The 16,631-nt window shown below is 52.9% G+C and overlaps 5 protein-coding genes across 5 annotated transcripts; 3 read left to right on the forward strand and 2 right to left on the reverse strand.

Moving 5' to 3' along the window:
- Window positions 1-66: 66 nt before the first annotated feature.
- On the reverse strand, window positions 67-1,738 carry B0H65DRAFT_152279 (uncharacterized protein). Its single transcript, XM_062821091.1, has one exon. It carries the CDS (start codon window positions 1,672-1,674, stop codon window positions 133-135), a length of 1,542 nt encoding a protein of 513 aa, XP_062682739.1. The 5' UTR covers window positions 1,675-1,738; the 3' UTR covers window positions 67-132.
- A 793-nt stretch (window positions 1,739-2,531) lies between these two features.
- B0H65DRAFT_441263 (uncharacterized protein) lies at window positions 2,532-4,245 on the reverse strand (the record flags this gene model as incomplete). Its single annotated transcript, XM_062825516.1, has 4 exons — window positions 2,532-2,720; window positions 3,156-3,354; window positions 3,737-4,086; window positions 4,141-4,245. 4 exons carry the CDS (start codon window positions 4,243-4,245, stop codon window positions 2,532-2,534), a joined length of 843 nt encoding a protein of 280 aa, XP_062682740.1.
- A 4,028-nt stretch (window positions 4,246-8,273) lies between these two features.
- On the forward strand, window positions 8,274-10,940 carry B0H65DRAFT_461046 (major facilitator superfamily domain-containing protein). Its single transcript, XM_062826581.1, has 2 exons — window positions 8,274-9,728; window positions 9,796-10,940. Exons 1-2 carry the CDS (start codon window positions 8,588-8,590, stop codon window positions 10,707-10,709), a joined length of 2,055 nt encoding a protein of 684 aa, XP_062682741.1. The 5' UTR covers window positions 8,274-8,587; the 3' UTR covers window positions 10,710-10,940.
- Window positions 10,941-11,139: 199 nt separating this feature from the next.
- Window positions 11,140-12,761, forward strand: B0H65DRAFT_152332 (uncharacterized protein). The gene has a single exon (XM_062821092.1). It carries the CDS (start codon window positions 11,490-11,492, stop codon window positions 12,552-12,554), a length of 1,065 nt encoding a protein of 354 aa, XP_062682742.1. The 5' UTR covers window positions 11,140-11,489; the 3' UTR covers window positions 12,555-12,761.
- Window positions 12,762-13,405: 644 nt separating this feature from the next.
- Window positions 13,406-16,136, forward strand: B0H65DRAFT_152348 (heterokaryon incompatibility protein-domain-containing protein). The gene is made up of 2 exons (XM_062821093.1): window positions 13,406-14,076; window positions 14,179-16,136. Exons 1-2 carry the CDS (start codon window positions 13,563-13,565, stop codon window positions 16,095-16,097), a joined length of 2,433 nt encoding a protein of 810 aa, XP_062682743.1. The 5' UTR covers window positions 13,406-13,562; the 3' UTR covers window positions 16,098-16,136.
- The last annotated feature ends 495 nt before the right edge of the window (window positions 16,137-16,631 follow it).

The following is a 16,631-nucleotide window of genomic DNA, read 5'->3' on the forward strand; positions in this document are numbered from 1 at the left end:
GCGGAGAGTTCGACGCGTTAGGTCGGTGGCGATCCGAGTTATCGGTTGGGCAGCACGCGGCACATGCGGTTGTGCCTTTCTGTGTGCGAGTTTCGGTTGTTGTACAGGACTCTTACATTCTCTGAGGTGGCCTCAGTTCCCATCCTCCATCTCCTCATCCTCCTCTTCGTCTCCCTCCTCCTGCGCTGCCGCCTTAAGCGCCATTATCTCCTCATTGGTATAATGAAATTCCTTCAGCACGTTAACAAACACCGCCTCATAGCCATCTCTGTACCTCTTGACCAAGTCCTGTCGCTCGGTTGCCGGCTCCCACTCCCCTCCTCCATTCGGCCTGCCACAAGAGAACTCGACAAAGTCCCTCTCAATCTTCTGCGCCAACGTAGCCTTTAGCATGTCCACCAACGGGTCCAGCTCCTCCCCAAGAGAGCCATTGCCGGCGCAGTGTTGCGGCAATTCCTTGAACAACTCCCACTGCTTCGGGCTAGCCATCATCGACACCATATCATTGAGGAGCCTGCCATCCCAGTGGTCGAACTGGGGCTGGTGATGTAGTGCGTTAGGACTGAAATTAGGTCCCATGCGACTCTCAAAAGCATCATAGCCTTCCCAGAAGGACTCGCGAGCGATTAAGAAGTCCTGCGGCTCGCCGCCCTTGTCCTGAGTATCGCCTTGTTGTTGTCTCTTTCGCACATGGATATAATCGTTGTGCGGCCTCCAATCGCCGTGCGCGTCCGGCCCCAGGCACCCGAAGGGGCAGTCACCATCTTCATAGATGTCATGAGGTTCAATGATGAAGCCATAGCCCAGCAACAACTCGCTGTTCGTCTTGTTCCCGTAGTTGTTGAAAACCTGATCACCTGGCTCATAGGCATTCCGGCAGATCAGTTCACACGCGCTCGGCTCCGAAGTGAGGTTCCATGTATACTCGGCATCGACGGAGTGATTCCCAATGTCATACAGGGGCTGCAAGATGGAGAAGTCGTCAAACATTGTTCCCTCCGGTAGCAGCCGCTCGACGTACTCCCTCGCCGACTCCGAGAGGATCAACGAAGGCCTAAAGCTGCGGCTGGTGAACATGCAGTACGCCCAGTTGTACAGCACCTGAGTATAGGCGCGGTAGTCGGAGAATCCTTCCTTTTTGAGGATCTTGCGCGCCTGTTTGTACTCGGACTTGACGTTGTCTTGGATCTCCTGGATGGCGATGTAAGCGTTGGTGCCCTTGAGCAGCTCGATGTCGTCCTCGGCCCAGAAGGGAGGCAGTGCCCACTTGTCGAGCTGGCTGGGGTCGGTTAGGGTGGAGATGTAGGGCGCCCAGAAAGAGGATTTGCCCTTGAGGTATTGCTGGATCAGGTAGAAGCGGCCGATGACATGTGGCGGGAGAGAGTTCATGAAACGCTCTGGAAATGCGGGATTTTGAGTGTTGGGAGCCGGTGTCGTTGGAGACGGCGTAATGGGACCGTCAGTGAGGGCGTTGAGGTAAGAGAGTGTGATGGAGGTCGGGCAGGTGACGGCCTTAAAGGGTTGGTATAGCATTCCAGCGGCCGATGGCTTGACGCGTAGCGAAAACCCCGTTTTCTGGTCCTGGTACACCTCAAGCAAAGGGTGCAAACTTGCGCCGTGATTGTAAGCCCAGTCCAAGAGCGCCTCGAAGCGTTCTTTGTATGGCGACTCCATTTTTGCACGTCCTCGTTGTCGGTGTTGATATGACGTGTGGTGTTGTTGAACAGGCGATTTGAGGTTGAAGTGAACTACAAGTAGGAAAGTTTCACTTTTACAGCATGTCGTCAGTGTTGTCACTTGGTGGCTTCAGGCAGGCGGCCGTTACAGCTGACAATATCCATGCAGCACCCTGTCCAGATTAGTCAGCGCCTCTAACCTCTCCACATACATGCCCTACTCCACTGCACCGACCTAACTGGGGCTCTCTATCACCTAGGGGTACACGGCAAGCATTACAGGGCATTTATCACTGTACATAGGGATCAATGGCACTAGGGCACAGCAATGGTCAAGTTGGGTTCTTGCCGCAATCTTTTACTACGACAATAGGAGTGACTCCCTTTGGACACTCAGTCTTTGCATTACTATATGCGAACAAAGCGACTAGCAAGAGTGCTGACGTCGTTGGACGACGACGAGAGGAATGATTTTTGTTGTTTTTGGTTCTTGGACGACGACGACAAAAAAGAAAATAACAAGAAAGCATTACCAGGCCACGTCTCACATAATCAACCGGAGAAGGGTTGAAAAGAAGCATGTCCAGCTTGATGTCGAGGGATGTAGGGCCCGGTGGGACTTGGCCAATCTCCCGAGTCCAGAACCCATCTACGATATCTCGAATTCCACCTCTGAACGAAGTGGCGGGTAAGATCTCTCGCTGGCTGGCCAACAACCTGCATGGCAATATCATGCCACGGCATTTTGGGAACCTTGGACCTGTCGTACATATCCTCATATGGCTCATAGAGCCTGACGAATGTCTGTTTCATGGTACCCAAAACACCTGCCACAAGTAGTACCCCTATGCACCATCAGCGGCACTGATCCCATTCAGCCACATCTGAAAAATTGACTCCATACAGCTCCAGAACTCTAGTTTCACCACCACGTAGCTGCCCGGCGCCACCGCATTGCTGTGGTGGACGTTGTTGGTATGAATGGTTCAAGGCCTCCTGGATGATCTTGGTCGGGGTAGGGCTGGGCTCGAAACGGGCCGTCGTCTGTTCAAATGCCGTCTGCGGTTCATCTCCGCCTCGCGCTCCCGTTGCCGCAGCTGTCTGCGGTACTCGCGCATGGGGATGCCCCCGTTGGGGTTGTTGAATGGGTGGCCACAGAATGACATTGTGTGTTCGGAGCACATGGGTTGGAGTGTTGTGGGTTGAAAAGCTGGTTGCTGTCTTCGAGAAGCACGAGGTCTGGTGCAAGGTGGTTGTTAGCTTGTGCTATAGGTTAGTACGATGGGCATGATCGAAGGCTTCTGGGCCTTCCCAAACAAGGGGAAGGCCGACCACCTGAACTTGTTCTTTTGGCCCGATGTAAGGCGGCAGCTGATGGCTCCGTGACGGGTTTTTGCTTGTCGGTACTTTCTGTCCTGACACTTGCGGGTTTCTTGTTCACTGGTTGGACCCACTTGGTTGACCCATCATCTGCATTACACTTGCAATCTTGTCGAGAGGGATGCCCTGGGAACCAAAGACGTTGAACAGCTGAACAGTTGTAGCGGTATCCGCGAGCTTGCCCTTGGGCTTCCGTGAAGCGTTGACAATCTGCTTGGGCTTAGCAGGTAACCAAGTTGTTGTGTGGAACGTAGTTGTTGTTTGGATCGTAGTTGTCTTGTTGTTCGAGTTTGACGACCTGCGAGTTGCTTAACGTTTTAACCTTGCTATGGGAGACGATGATCCATAACATGACTCCAACCGCAAGTAGAAATACACAGAGTATTCCCCAGGTTTCTACGAATGGGAGGAGCGAGCGAAGGGATGTCAAGAGCCTGCAGTCTCAAGCTGGCGGGTACGAGGTCGAAGTGAAAGTGGTTGAAGCGTGAGATGTCGTGTGGAGTGGCGCGGTTCAAGCTGTAAGAGGTTTGAAGTCTCCATGCCCCCAACCCTAGATCCAGCCCCAACGGCCTGATCGGTACGGACAACACAGTTTTCTTGCCCATCCTTTTCCCACATGTCCACATCGCTCTCGACAATAACGGGTTCCGTTCTCCTGCTCTCCGAGTCACCCTACTGACCCTCTGGCTTGTTCTGAACCTCCACGTTGGCAGGCCTCATCAGTCATCGCCTCCTTTCCCTTTCTTCTCTCGTGCGAAGTACCCAAACCGTTTAAATGCCCAGAGGCAGGAGTAGAGACACTCCCCTCTCTGAAAGACGTTTGTCCCGTAGCGGTCAGATATCCCTCTCCGTGGTCATCAACACATAAACAAGTCCCAGGACGTGTACAAGAACCAGCACCAGTAGAGGTACCTATACCAACCGGGCGGGTGTGCTTGTGGAGATTCAAGTCGGTGTCCATCGAGATACTCATTCGAACTTCGACGGAAGGGCGGACATCCGGAGTAGCGGTCTCTTGGGTGGCCTGTTCCTAGGGACGGGAAGGGGACTGTGGCGAGGAGGGCTGGAACTCGAAAATAACTACGTTAGAGGACTTGGAGGCCGCTGGCGATCCATAGGCACGTTCGGCCGTTTGCCTGATATCAGCACCAGCAGCAGCATTGCCTGATATCAGCACCAGCAGCAGCATTGTTTGATATCAGCACCAGCAGCAGCACCAGCATCGGACCGAGCCCCTGTTTCGATCCCGGAACGAAATGCGGGAATATGCGTATCGGGTCGACGATGGCGTATAAGTTGGGCAGCATCTGCTTTTCTGTCCGAATTGGGCCGGAGGCCGTGCCGGAACTGTTGGTGGTGTCCGGAGATGTTCCGTGAAGCTTTTTGTTGGCGATGGTGCGTTGAACCGGGGGTTGCGGGCAAGCAGATTAGCGAGGATCTCCCCGGGCGACGGTGGCCTACTGTCGTTGGCGTTCAACGGGCTAGGGTCGTCGTTCCCGCCCTAGATTTCTGTTCCTTCTTTCAGGCTGTCGATCTATCAGCGGCATGCCCGATATGGTGAAGCAGCGAGGCAATGTCCGTGGTCCACAGGAAGTAGGCGATATCGCCCAAGTTTCTTCGAGGTCTTCGTTGGGCCCCTTGACAGCTGCGAGATAGAACGGGGTCTTTCGAAGCAGAAGTTAGTTGAAGGCAAAGACGGGGATATAAGACGAAAGTTTGGAGTGTGTCGTACTCAGCTTGGAGGCCCTACCGCAGAAACTCAGTCCAGGTTGTCGAAGAGTTCAAGGACTTCAGTTCACCGCTGTGCCCCCTGTTCCTGTCGAAATTCCCATATGAGTCGCCTCGTTTCCTCCGTCGCCTCCAACATCCGAGCCCGGTGAAAGTCTCGATCCCCCAGCTTCCACCATGCGCTCTTGTAACTGGGAAAACTCCTCCAAATACGATTGTATCAGTTCTTCTTGTATCACGCTAAATCCTAGCTCTCGCCCGCACGTATGAAAACAATAACTGCGAATCCCAAGAGCAAATGAAACTATGAACGGTCCAAAGACCATTTCCAGAGGGGAAACCCTCCCCGCACCCTGTTGAATCCTAGACGTACCCTCTGTTTTCCCATGACAGCTGTCATATAATACTGGCCGTTTTTGCTGGTAATTTCGAGTTTTCTGATGTCCCAGACATGCCGCTGAAAATCTTAAGTCCACGAGACAGCCATATCCTTCCCTGTCTTCCCAAAACAAACATTCTGGCGATTCTTTTCATGGTGTTGAGACATCTGGTGATACTTTTCATGGTGTTGAGGCTGTCTAACTAAACAGGGCGCTACTCGCTGAACTCAAAATTGCTACTCAGGGACGAAAGTTCAGAAGATATTTCGATGGGCGCTCCAGCCTCCTCTCCTCTCGCATCGCGACGACGGCGAGGTTGCGCAGAAGGGGGGGCTTCGTTAGACATCTACAGCAATTGTCAGCGATTGAAAGCGATCAAAATCAGTCGATTTGAGTAAGGTTACGTACATTGAGGGTGGTTGTTGATATGCGACGTGCAAATGCGTGCAAATGGGTGGTGTGAAAGGGGTGCAAATGGCCGTGTGAAATTGAGCGAAAAAAACGACCAAGTTAGAAGGATGTTGGTGTGCATTGAAAATACGAAATTTAGCGGGTAAAAACGGGATTTTCGATGTCAGGTGTCATCCAGCTGCAGTCCCACTTTTCTGGGTGGGACAGGGTACGTCTAGGAAAAGGGTGGGTGCGGGGAGGGTTTCCCTTCCAGAGGCTCATGAGCCATTCAGGGAGCAAGGAACGGTTGCATCTGGAACTCCGCGTCCCCAAAGTTTACCAAGAAGTTCCCACTCGTTGTGGTCGTTGTGGTCGGTGTGGTCGGCGCTAGTCTTCAACATGTTGCTCGTGACCCAAGCCAGTGGATTCAAGCTGCGGCTGTGATTGAAATCCAATGAGGGAAAGAGCGGGGACTGATGCATCTTCGATCCATCGCCAAAAAGGATTCCAATCAAGGCTTGGAGTAGCAGTTGGAGGCTGCTGGGGGTACTGCTGGGAATCTTGGACCAGTTGTTCCAGAATGGATCCTACGATGACGCGCAAGAGAACTGCTTTTGTCGTCCGAGTCATTGGTGAAAGTGAGCGGTGTCGCTGCGAGACGGAGGCAGGTGGTTCCTCCACGGCCACCACTTCCACCACCACTTCCACCACCTCCTCCCCCACCCCCACCTACACAACATTGACCACTACTACCCCCACGACGACGTCGACGATGACGACAAATACCACAGCTCCAGCGGGCCAAGCCACCACGCCAGTTTCATTTTCTTCTCGGGCTCCGTAGAAGCCGAAGATGAGCCCCGTCTTCTCTTCTTCTCGTTTGGCCCCTTTCGGGGGCTTGTGTAGCCGGCCCCGAAACGCGGGCAACACCGGAACCATATGCTGCTGGTATTGATTTGGGTCTTGGATCCAAAAAAAAACTTCTTTCGAAGATTTTTTCTTAACGGCACGGTGCTAGCGGGTTGCCGCGATGAGATCTGGCAACGAAAAGTTTATCAGACAAGTGTGCAGGTAGAATGGAGGGTAGGGAATGGCGGGTGATCATGTGATGGCTTGTGCTTGGTGCTTCTTGCTGATGCAAGAGCGTTGAAATGACATGGACCAGGCAAGCGATGGGGATGGGGTCAGCTAGGTACCTTGAAGATGAAAAGTTCTTGTGGTGGCAGGCCCGTCTTAAGGACGGCTGCGTAGGGCAACGCTGCGGGCTTGTCGTTTTGGTTCGACATTGTGATATTTTGTCTGATAGACAGACGTGGCCGACTGCATCAGTCCACCATACTGCCTCCCCCAAGACGGAGCAATGATTCCCTAGAGAAATCGGGCACAGAGGCTTGCTCCTGATGTTGCCGTTAGTCAGTGTTTGTCCGTTCTCGTTCGGCAAAACGGACCACACCAGTACGAACCTTAGAGAGCAAAAGTCGATTTGTTTCCAGTAGGTCTACGCGGTACGGTGTACCGCAGGTTCATCGCAAGACCAACCAAGTGTAGAATTATGTCGGAGCTTCGCATGTCATTGGCGAGGAGGAAAAGGGAGAATGCAGATGAGAACCATGGTGATAGACCGGATGGTAGAACCAAAAAGAAAAAGGAAAAAGTGAGAAACAACGCTGATCGGCAGAGTTCAGACTACTCGAGCCATGGGAAAGTGGAGGAGATATCAAGAGATGTCAAAACATAAAGTGTGATGTGTAAGAAACTGATATGAAACAAGATGTTGGATGTGTGGTCCTCTCAGATGTTGAAGACACTGGGGGTTCTCTGGACTCTTTATACTTGTCTGAGGGCTCTGGTGAGGACACACAGCCACGATTGGGGGCCTATGGTGCCTACCTGCGGAGCTTGATGTCGACGCAGTCTTGGGGCGGAGTCTTTCCTCCTGTTAACTCAAAATGGTGCCCCTCTCGGACCACTACCTGCGTCCGCCGTGATGAGGGAAGTCGTGGATGGTGTTGTTCGGAAGCGTTCAACCTAGGTAGGTACCGACCCATTTGTTCCCTGAGACTAGGAATTACCTGCGTCATAAGCCGATTGATGCTGCCGAACCCGGAAATGCCATGCGGCAATGGCATGGCTCGGGCGTCAACTGGAAGTCGTGAGACGCGGAGAGACATGGTGAAAAGAACCGGCCGACGTTCGTTGCGATTGAACACGAAGTGAAAGCGAGATCATGTGACCAGGCACCTCCCTAGCATTTCCAGAAAAACCGTTGGGCAACTGCGAACTGTTCCAAAGATCTGCAGACTGCAGTTTCCCCATTTGTTTGCAGCCACCAAGGCCCACTTGCCGTTATCCGCGACCCACCTGGTGACTTGCTTCAGCGGAGTTGATGCCGCTGTTCTTTCCTCAATTCCAGAACATTTCAACTGAATTGAACAATGCAATTGTCAATGTCCTCGTTGTAGCTTCCTGAATTTCAGCTTCAGCCGTAATCTTTCTTTCATGTCCCGATCACCTTAAAGTTTCTGTAGTCTTTTCCGTCGCCGATTGCGCTCCGTACCTGACAAGGAAGGGAACAGTACCATGTCATGGCAGCCGATACGGGACCGGGGAACCAGTGACCACAGCGGGACTTAGCCGATAACCGGCCCGGCCCCACCACTGTTTTTGCAACTTTTGGAACAAACAAAGCATTTCAAAGGCCCAAAACTTGTTATCAATGGCAAAATATCAAGCAGTCCGCGATATTCCCGGGCAATTGTCGTCGCGAACGAAGCAGATGTGACTGATCAGGCAGCGTCTGAGTGGACGGGACAAGTGCGCATGAACAAACCAGAACGACGCGAAAGCCGTTAAATCCGTCCAAGACTCACCGCACCTCCCGAGCTTCCCTTCTCCTGAAAAGATTTTAGTCACTTCAGTCAGTTGCCCTTGCAAAATGTTGCAAACCGCCATCAATCAACCAATCCGGCCTATGACGTCGGCTAACCTTTCCCTGAACCGCCCCACCGGCGGATGCCACCCTCGAAATGACCCATGTCAACATGGAAAGAGCAACAAAACAGAATTCGGATTAAAAAGGAAGCTTCGTCCCATCCGTACTTTCATGGAAAGAACTCCTCTGTTTGTGACAACAACCTAAATTTCTGGACTCGGTCACGGTTCCCTCCAGCACGAGTCACCATGTCGCCGTCGGACCCCAAACCGGTTGATGCTGCTGCAGCCGAGAAGCAACAGATGCATGAACCACCACAACCACCACTCGCACGGGCGCCTTCCCAGAAACAGGACGAACGCCTCGACTCCAACAGGCCTGAGCACTTGGACCATCTCGACGACCCTGAAGCTCAGCATTCGCCGATGTCGCGTCGCCACACCAATACCCATATGAACACCAGTTCCAGCAGCGACGATGAATACGATACCGAAAAGGACAGCGACGAAGATGCCGACGACCACGACGGCCACCGCATCACCAGCCGAGACATCCGACTGACCCGCACTCGCACCAACAGAAGCATGAGACCCAGCACCAAGGAAGGACCGGAGTACGCCAACACCACTGGCAGACTCGACCTCGCCAAGACTGTTTCCCGTCGTGACACCGTCCTCTCGCGCCTGCGATCCCGTCCTACCGCCCGGTACGAGTTCACCCACCCGCTGGCACACACCCCGACTGGAAAGGATGTCATCGTCGACTTCGATGGCCCCGACGACCCCTACCGGCCCATGAACTGGCCCATGAAGAAGAAGGTGTTCACCACGCTGCTTTACGGCTTGATCACCATGAGTGCCAGCTGGGCTTCCTCCAGCTACTCGGCCGGTACTGCACTGGTGTCGAAAGAGTTCCACGTTGGCCATCAGGTAGCCGTCTTGGGTACCTCCATCTTCTTGGTCGGTTTCGGTATTGGTCCGCTTCTGTGGGCGCCGTTGAGTGAGGTTTTCGGAAGAAGAGTGGCCGTCTTCGTGCCCATGTTCTTTGCCATATGCTTCACCTTTGGTAGTGCGACTGCGAAAGACTATCAGACTTTGATGATCACTCGCTTCTTTGGTGCCTTCTTTGCTTCGGCCCCTGTGACCAACACCGGTGGTGTACTGGGAGACTTGTTCTCGCCTGCCGAAAGAGGTATCGCCATGGCGGGATATGCCATGGCAGTCGTTGGAGGCCCAGCTATCGGTACGCCGCTTTTTCATTCCTTCTCCCCCCCGCCGGCCTTGGCTAACTCCATATCCCATCTACACAGGCCCCGTCGTCTCAGCCGCAGTTGCCATCCAACCCAGCCTCGGTTGGCGCTGGACCCTCTACCTCACCGGCATCCTACAAGCCTTCGTTCTCGTCCTCGGCATGATCTTCATCGACGAATCCTACCCTCCGCGCCTGCTCGTCAACAAAGCCCGCCGCCTGCGCATCGAAACCGGCAACTGGGCCCTCCACGCCAAGTTCGAGGAATGGGACGTCTCCTTCTCCGAGCTCGCCCACAAGTTCTTGTTCCGCCCGGTGCAGCTCCTCTGTACGCCCATCTGCTTTCTCGTCGCCTTGTACGCCAGCTTTTGCTACGGCATCCTGTACATGCAGCTGGGCGCCATCCCCATCATCTTTGGCCAAGTCCGCGGGTGGAAGCAGCTGGTTGCTACTCTGCCGTTCTTGTGCATCTTCCTCGGTGCCATGATCGGCTGCGGCGCGAACGTGTATAACCAGTTTCTGTACAACAAGGCGTACCGCGCCGCTGGCAATCGCGCCGTTCCTGAGCGCCGTTTGCCGCCTATGATGGTTGGCTCTGTCATCTTCTCGGGTGGGCAGTTCATGCTCGGTTGGACTGCGCCGAAGAATATTCACTGGATCGTTCCCTGCATCGGTCTGGTTTGCCTAGGATCGGGATTCTTCATGATCTTCCAGGCGGCGCTGAATTACTTGGTCGATACGTTTACGAGATTCTCGGCCTCGGCGGTGGCTGCGAATACCTTCCTGCGCTCATGCTTTGCTTGCGCGTTTCCCTTGGTCGTTGGGCCCATGTTCCATAACATTGGTGTGGGACCGGGATCGTCGATTACGGGAGGGTTTGCGGCTTTGTTGATACCCGTTCCGTTTGTGTTTTTCGTCTATGGAAAGAGGATCAGGAAGAGGTCGAAGTGGTCGAGACCTAGCGTTTATGACTGAGGGGTTGATGATGGATGATGTGATGCATGGATCCTGCAGTGTGGGGATTATGGGATGTTTTATGATGCATTTTACGGCGTTATGGGTCATCTAGAGGAGATACCAAAAGGTGCTAGCATTGCGTTTACGCTTTGCTTCGAAGTTCTTGTTGTTGAGTCACAAGAAACTTCCATGATCGCGATGTAGAGATACTTGACGATAGATAGATAATACTAATGCTCGATCCTTCAAGTCAACATCTGTAGACAAAGGGGTGCTTATTGCCTCGGGGAAACAGTGAGTGCTTAGGTCAGGGTTAGGGTCTACCTCGGAATGTCACCTTGTTCCTCACGGCCCGCTCCGCTGATAGTGCTGACATCATGATAGTGCTGACATCACCAAATAACGTTGCGCTTAACGCCACGCAGTCATAGGAATATCATTGGAAGATATCTTGGCAGCGTGGTCATTTCCTCCTACCCCGTTGATTTTTATCACGACATGTTGGAGAAATTATATCCGCACCAATCCGGAGAAGTCATATTCGCTCCGATCCGGCCATTGTTAGGCTTCTTATCTCCGATCCGACGACTGAACTGGTCAGGTGCCCGGACCACCTCGCATCGGGACCACCTCGCATCGGGATAGCATGACAAATCCCCAAATAACGTCACTTCATCCAACAACAACATCAACACCGACATCCAACAAACATAAACTCATCATTCGCATAACACGACGGATTCGATCTCAACCGAAAGCAAACGCAGGATACGAATTGTTCCAGTCAAATCCACAAAGATGAACTACATCCCCTTTCTCTCAGGGGGCGTCTCCTTCAACCCCCGCACCGACATTGCCCCCTCTGCCATCCAGGGCAAAACCATTCTCGTAACAGGCGGCAACGCCGGCCTGGGCAAGCAATCCATCCTCGAATTCGTCCGCCAACCCGCCTCCTCCCTTCCCTCGCGTATCTGGCTCTGCTCCCGCTCCCTCGAGCGCGCCCAGTCCGCCATCGACGACATCTCCACCGCCGTCCAGTCCTCAGGCGTCAACCCCGACTTCGATGCCTCTTCCATCATCAAGCCCCTCGAGCTAGACCTAACCTCGTTCGACTCCATCAAATCCGCCGCGCGCGTTGTCCTCAAAGAAAGCGACCGCCTCGACATCCTCATGCTCAACGCCGGCATCATGGCCACCGCCACGGGCGTCACCGCCGAAGGCTACGAGATCCAATTCGGCACCAACCACCTCGGCCACGCTTTACTCACCAAACTTCTTCTCCCACTCCTCCTCAAAACCGCCCGCAGCGCCAAGGGTAACGACCTCCCCCAGCCCGCGGACGGCACCCCCTCCACCCCTCCGGACGTCCGCGTCGTTATTTTGTCTTCCGAAGGCCACCGCCTCACGCCCCTCTCGGGTATCTGCTTCCCCACTTTGAAGAGTAACCAATCCTCCATCATGACCTGGCAACGCTACGGCCAATCCAAGCTTGCCAACATACTGTTCGGCAAGCAACTTGCTGCGCACTACCCCGATGAACTGACGGTCGTGTCGCTGCACCCGGGCGCGGTCAACACGGAGCTTTTCAACTCGTTCCGTGATAGCGGGTGGGTGGGTTGGGCGACGACGGGTTTTCTCAAATTCTTTTTGAGCACGGTGGAGGATGGAGCGAGGAATCAGGTTTGGGCGGCGACGGCTCCCAAGGAGCAGGTGCAGAGCGAGGAAGGGAAGGGGAAGTGTGGGTATTTCTTGCCGGTGGGGAAGAAAGTGGGGGAGAGTGGATGGGCGAAGGATGAGGAGTTGGGGAGGAGGTTGTGGGAGTGGACGGAGGGGGAGTTGGAGGGGCAGGAGCTTGAGGGTTGAGCTTTGGGAGGTGGAGATTGGGGAATGGGGAAGGGCAAGGGGAAGGAACGAAGAGGCAGAGGGGAGTGGAAGCTGAGACTGGGAGGTGCGATGCATGAAGCCTGAGGAGTTGGGCATATGTGGATGCTGGATGAGAGGGAAGCTCTTCCGGACTGTATTGGGCGGATTTAGAGGTGCGTTGAGGTTGGCTTTCCCTTCTATGATAGAGCTAGGAGTTCTCTTGTGCGCCTCTGTTCGTGGTGTTTCTATGGCCGGCCGGTCGTCAACTTTCTTTCTCCTGAGCCATTGGTGGGCCATTCCTTCCTGTGTTCGTCACCAGCAGCGACTTGTTCTCCTCTGACTTCTTGGATCAAAGATTTCTCCGCGCTTTATTCGGAGTGTTCAGAGGGAAGGTACTCGGCATACTTTTGCTTGTCAGGAAGCAACGTTCAAGTGCAGACATCTCGGGCAAGAGCGACTTAGTATCGACCCAGTAACTGTGGAAGTCGTCGCCGGACACTTCTCGCCCCACTTCCTGTATTTTTCCATACAGGGCGGAGGTGGTCTGCCCGGTGATCGACTCCTTTTCTCTTCTCGTGTTAATATGATGGAACTTGATTGCATTCTGGTCTTGCTCGTTTTCTTTCAAGATGCATCACTCAATATCAATGTCTCCATGCCCGCTTCTCTTTTCTTCCAGATGCGGATTCCCGAACTTTCAATTTCCGACCACTCAGCTGCACCTCTCATTGGTTCTTGATCATGGCTCCCATCCAATCGGCACCAGCCACGACGTTACACGGCGTTCGGATACCTACGAGCGGGGGCGGGGTGATCGTTATGAAGAACTTGAGTCACTGTCTGTTCACAACCCAACGTCCAAACGGCATCTATAGAGGTACTCTGAACTTTTCCATTCTCCTACATCATCACTTCACATCCATACAATATCTACCCACCCCTTTCTTTCTGGCTTGAACCGCCTGCGATCGGCGAACAAGAACCTCTGGCTGCCGTGCCTTGCTAGCCATGGATACCTCTGCCTCTGAAGATGAGCCCCCAGGCTCACGCGGGGACCAAAGCCAGGCGCTCGATCGGAAAATATCCAAATCACATCATAGGCCCGAACAGGTGGCAGCTCACATGCTTTGCGATTCCTGTACTGAACTCATTACCAAGTCCAGGATCATCCAAGAGTTTATGGGCAGTGCGGAGCCGGAAGATGCATATACCATCTGGAAAAGACTGAAAGGCGGACCAAGAACCGAAATCTTTTCGCGCAGCCACGCCCTATCGTCTATAGCAGACTTTGAAGCAAGCGCCGCTTGCCACCTCTGCTCCATACTATGGCATAGGCTCCCGCATGACGCCGTGGAACATGGCTGTGGTTTTCTGGACGTTACAGTGGCAGAGGATCGCTCGGTGGACTATGTCCCGGTCACTTTTGTGGTCGCGCCGTCTGAGCTTGCTACCGCGGGCTCTGATACTGGTGGCCCAAACCATGAGCCATGGGACGTTCGCATTATATTGAAGAGATACAGAGGTAACGTGGAAACCCCCGCTAGGGTTCTTTCTGTTTCGATCTGGCGTGAGCCTGGACACTAGCTTAGAATAGGCCTGCTAACGATTTCGTTGAGAAAACAAGGTCCCCTTTATCCTGCCGGAACATCAGGGTCTGGTCCTTTCCTTCCAACTTCTACTAGCTCAGAAGAGTCTCTCACAACCGCACGGTGTTGGTTGAGAGACTGCCTTGAGGAACATGCCGAATGCAGGATGCGATCGGTCTCGCAGACAAGAAACGTACCGTTGAAGCTTCCAACGCGGCTCATCTACGTTGGGGAAGCCCAGGGGCAACTTACGCCGCGGCTGGTTCTTACCACAGCTTCTTCTATACTCGAGGGCACATCATACCTCACACTCAGCCATTCATGGAGCATAACCACAAAGGAAACGTCGCTCAAACTGAGAACGGAAAACATACAACAGCTGCAAGAAGCAATACCACTTGAAGCCCTGCCTCAGACATACCTGGATGCTATGGATATAACTCGACGGCTAGGGTATCGATACATCTGGATTGATTCCCTCTGCATCATTCAAAATTCTCATGAAGATTGGGAAAAGGAAGCGGTTACCATGTGTGACGTCTACGGAAACTCAACTTGCACCATTTCTGCTCTGGGGGCCAACGGGATGGACCGTTGTTATGTGCAGCGAAACGCACTTTCACTTTTTCCTTGCCGTGTCAGCATGACCGAGGACCGCATTCCAGTTTACGCCATTCCTCCTGATTTTACTTGGGACTTCGACTACACGGATAAAGGCTCGCATGTCTTTCAGCGAGGTTGGGTTATGCAAGAAAGACTACTTTCTTCCCGAGTCATTTTCACCGGACACCATCAGTTCCATTGGGAATGTTGCCATTTCAGAACTAACGAGGCCTTCACTTTCGCCTTTGGCTCCGGACCTGTCATCGCACAATCTCCAAAGTTGACGTTCCATGCGCTTTGTGATCCTCAATATTGCGCCGCGGATGTCCCCGGGGTAGCTGATCTAGCCAACACGTTTTTGGACCGCAACATGCTGAAACTGTATTCTCTCTGGACGAAACTGTTGTGTGATTACACGCATATGAACTTGACCTACCAAAGCGATAAGCTCGTGGCCCTGGCTGGAATTGTTGATGCAGTTCACGCTAGCAGGGGATGGACCAATGTGGCTGGGATGTGGAAAGAGTTTTGGTTTCTTGAGTTGCTGTGGCGCATCGACTCCGATGATTGCCAACAGAGTCTTACTCAAACTGAATTGAGGCTCCCATCATGGTCTTGGGCTGCTACGGAGGAGCCTAAGAGATTTTTCAACGCCCTCGAATTTTCCGAGGTTATGGGCGGGGTGCAATGGGATCCTGTCAAGAATGAGGGAGACCCTGCTCGGGCATACTCCGTGGCTCAACTTGTTGGCTTCTGCGGTGTCCCACCCTCATCGCAACACTCACGGAGTACCACAAATCCTATTCCTACTCTCACCGTTAAAGGCGTGGTTTTCAGGGGTTTCCTCAAAACTAAGGCACTAGATCCATCGAAGAGAGACTTGACTATCATTAACAAGTGGGGAACGCATGGCTTTTTCCACATAGAGGTATACAGGTATACTTTTGATGAATTTCCATCAAGAAATCAAGTGGTGTACTTCCTCCCGCTAATCGTCCCCCAAGTCAGGGGCAACAAGCGGCGTGACCAGCCATGCGGCTTGATCTTGGAACCAGTCCCTGTGGAAGATACGGGAACAATCAAGTACTGGCCTCCGGTACCATGGCAGAGCGACCTTGCAGGGAGAGACGCAAGAGAGGATGAAGATGGCTATAACAGAATATTTGTTGGCTCAGAGTCTTATAGTCTCGATGAGGTATTGAACCCAAGTCAAAGTATTGGGCGCGGGGCGGAGCCTACACACTATCGTCGCATAGGTGTCTTCTGGTTAGATTTTCATTCTGATAGGCCGGCGCCGGAATTTTTTTTCGGGCAAAGTCGCAAGGTCTATGAAAGAACCGTCCACATTGTCTGATAAATTGGTACTCTGAGCCAAGTTAGTTTTAGATTCTTGTCTTTAGCTCTCTCTATCAATACCATAGTTATCGAGTTCTCAAGATGGTTCTTGGTCATACAGCAGCTCCTTTGTCGATGAGCTTCTCCAAGGTCGCGGCCACCAAGCAAAATCTGTCAAAGACATGGATCTTGAGTCCTTGACATAAAGCTTCTTCGCATAAATTAAGCCCGTTGTCCCTCTTCTTCCCTGTACAACATGCTCAACTGTGAAAGTGTCTAAACAGAGTTGAGGTCGCTTGTTCGGCGTCCAAGTCGTATCTCCAGGGTATCGAACCTGAGTGTTTATATACCGCAGTATGTCCGAGGACATTCATAGCACAGCTGAACGCAAACATTTGGTCCGTCTGGTGCAGATGAAGTAGTATGAGTTGACATCTAAACACAAACGAGGAAAAGTCCATCTACCTGCCCATAATGGCATAAAGAGCGGTGCTCTAGCGTCGACACTCGCGGTCTTAGTCAATGATTCTAGCAAAGAGACTCGGGGATCTTC

This window comes from Neurospora tetraspora (assembly GCF_033439725.1).
Source record: "Neurospora tetraspora strain CBS 560.94 chromosome Unknown B0H65scaffold_3, whole genome shotgun sequence".
Taxonomy (NCBI): domain Eukaryota; kingdom Fungi; phylum Ascomycota; class Sordariomycetes; order Sordariales; family Sordariaceae; genus Neurospora; species Neurospora tetraspora.

Excerpts from the sequence above, each read along its gene's own strand:
- B0H65DRAFT_152279 (XM_062821091.1), bottom strand. The coding sequence starts at position 1,674 with ATGGAGTCGCCATACAAAGAACGCTTCGAGGCGCTCTTGGACTGGGCT.
- B0H65DRAFT_152332 (XM_062821092.1), top strand. The coding sequence starts at position 11,490 with ATGAACTACATCCCCTTTCTCTCAGGGGGCGTCTCCTTCAACCCCCGC.
- B0H65DRAFT_461046 (XM_062826581.1), top strand. The coding sequence starts at position 8,588 with ATGTCAACATGGAAAGAGCAACAAAACAGAATTCGGATTAAAAAGGAA. Across the intron at positions 9,729-9,795 it reads CGTTGGAGGCCCAGCTATCG|GCCCCGTCGTCTCAGCCGCA; the intron begins GTACGCCGCTTT and ends CCATCTACACAG.
- B0H65DRAFT_152348 (XM_062821093.1), top strand. The coding sequence starts at position 13,563 with ATGGATACCTCTGCCTCTGAAGATGAGCCCCCAGGCTCACGCGGGGAC. Across the intron at positions 14,077-14,178 it reads TATATTGAAGAGATACAGAG|GTCCCCTTTATCCTGCCGGA; the intron begins GTAACGTGGAAA and ends TGAGAAAACAAG.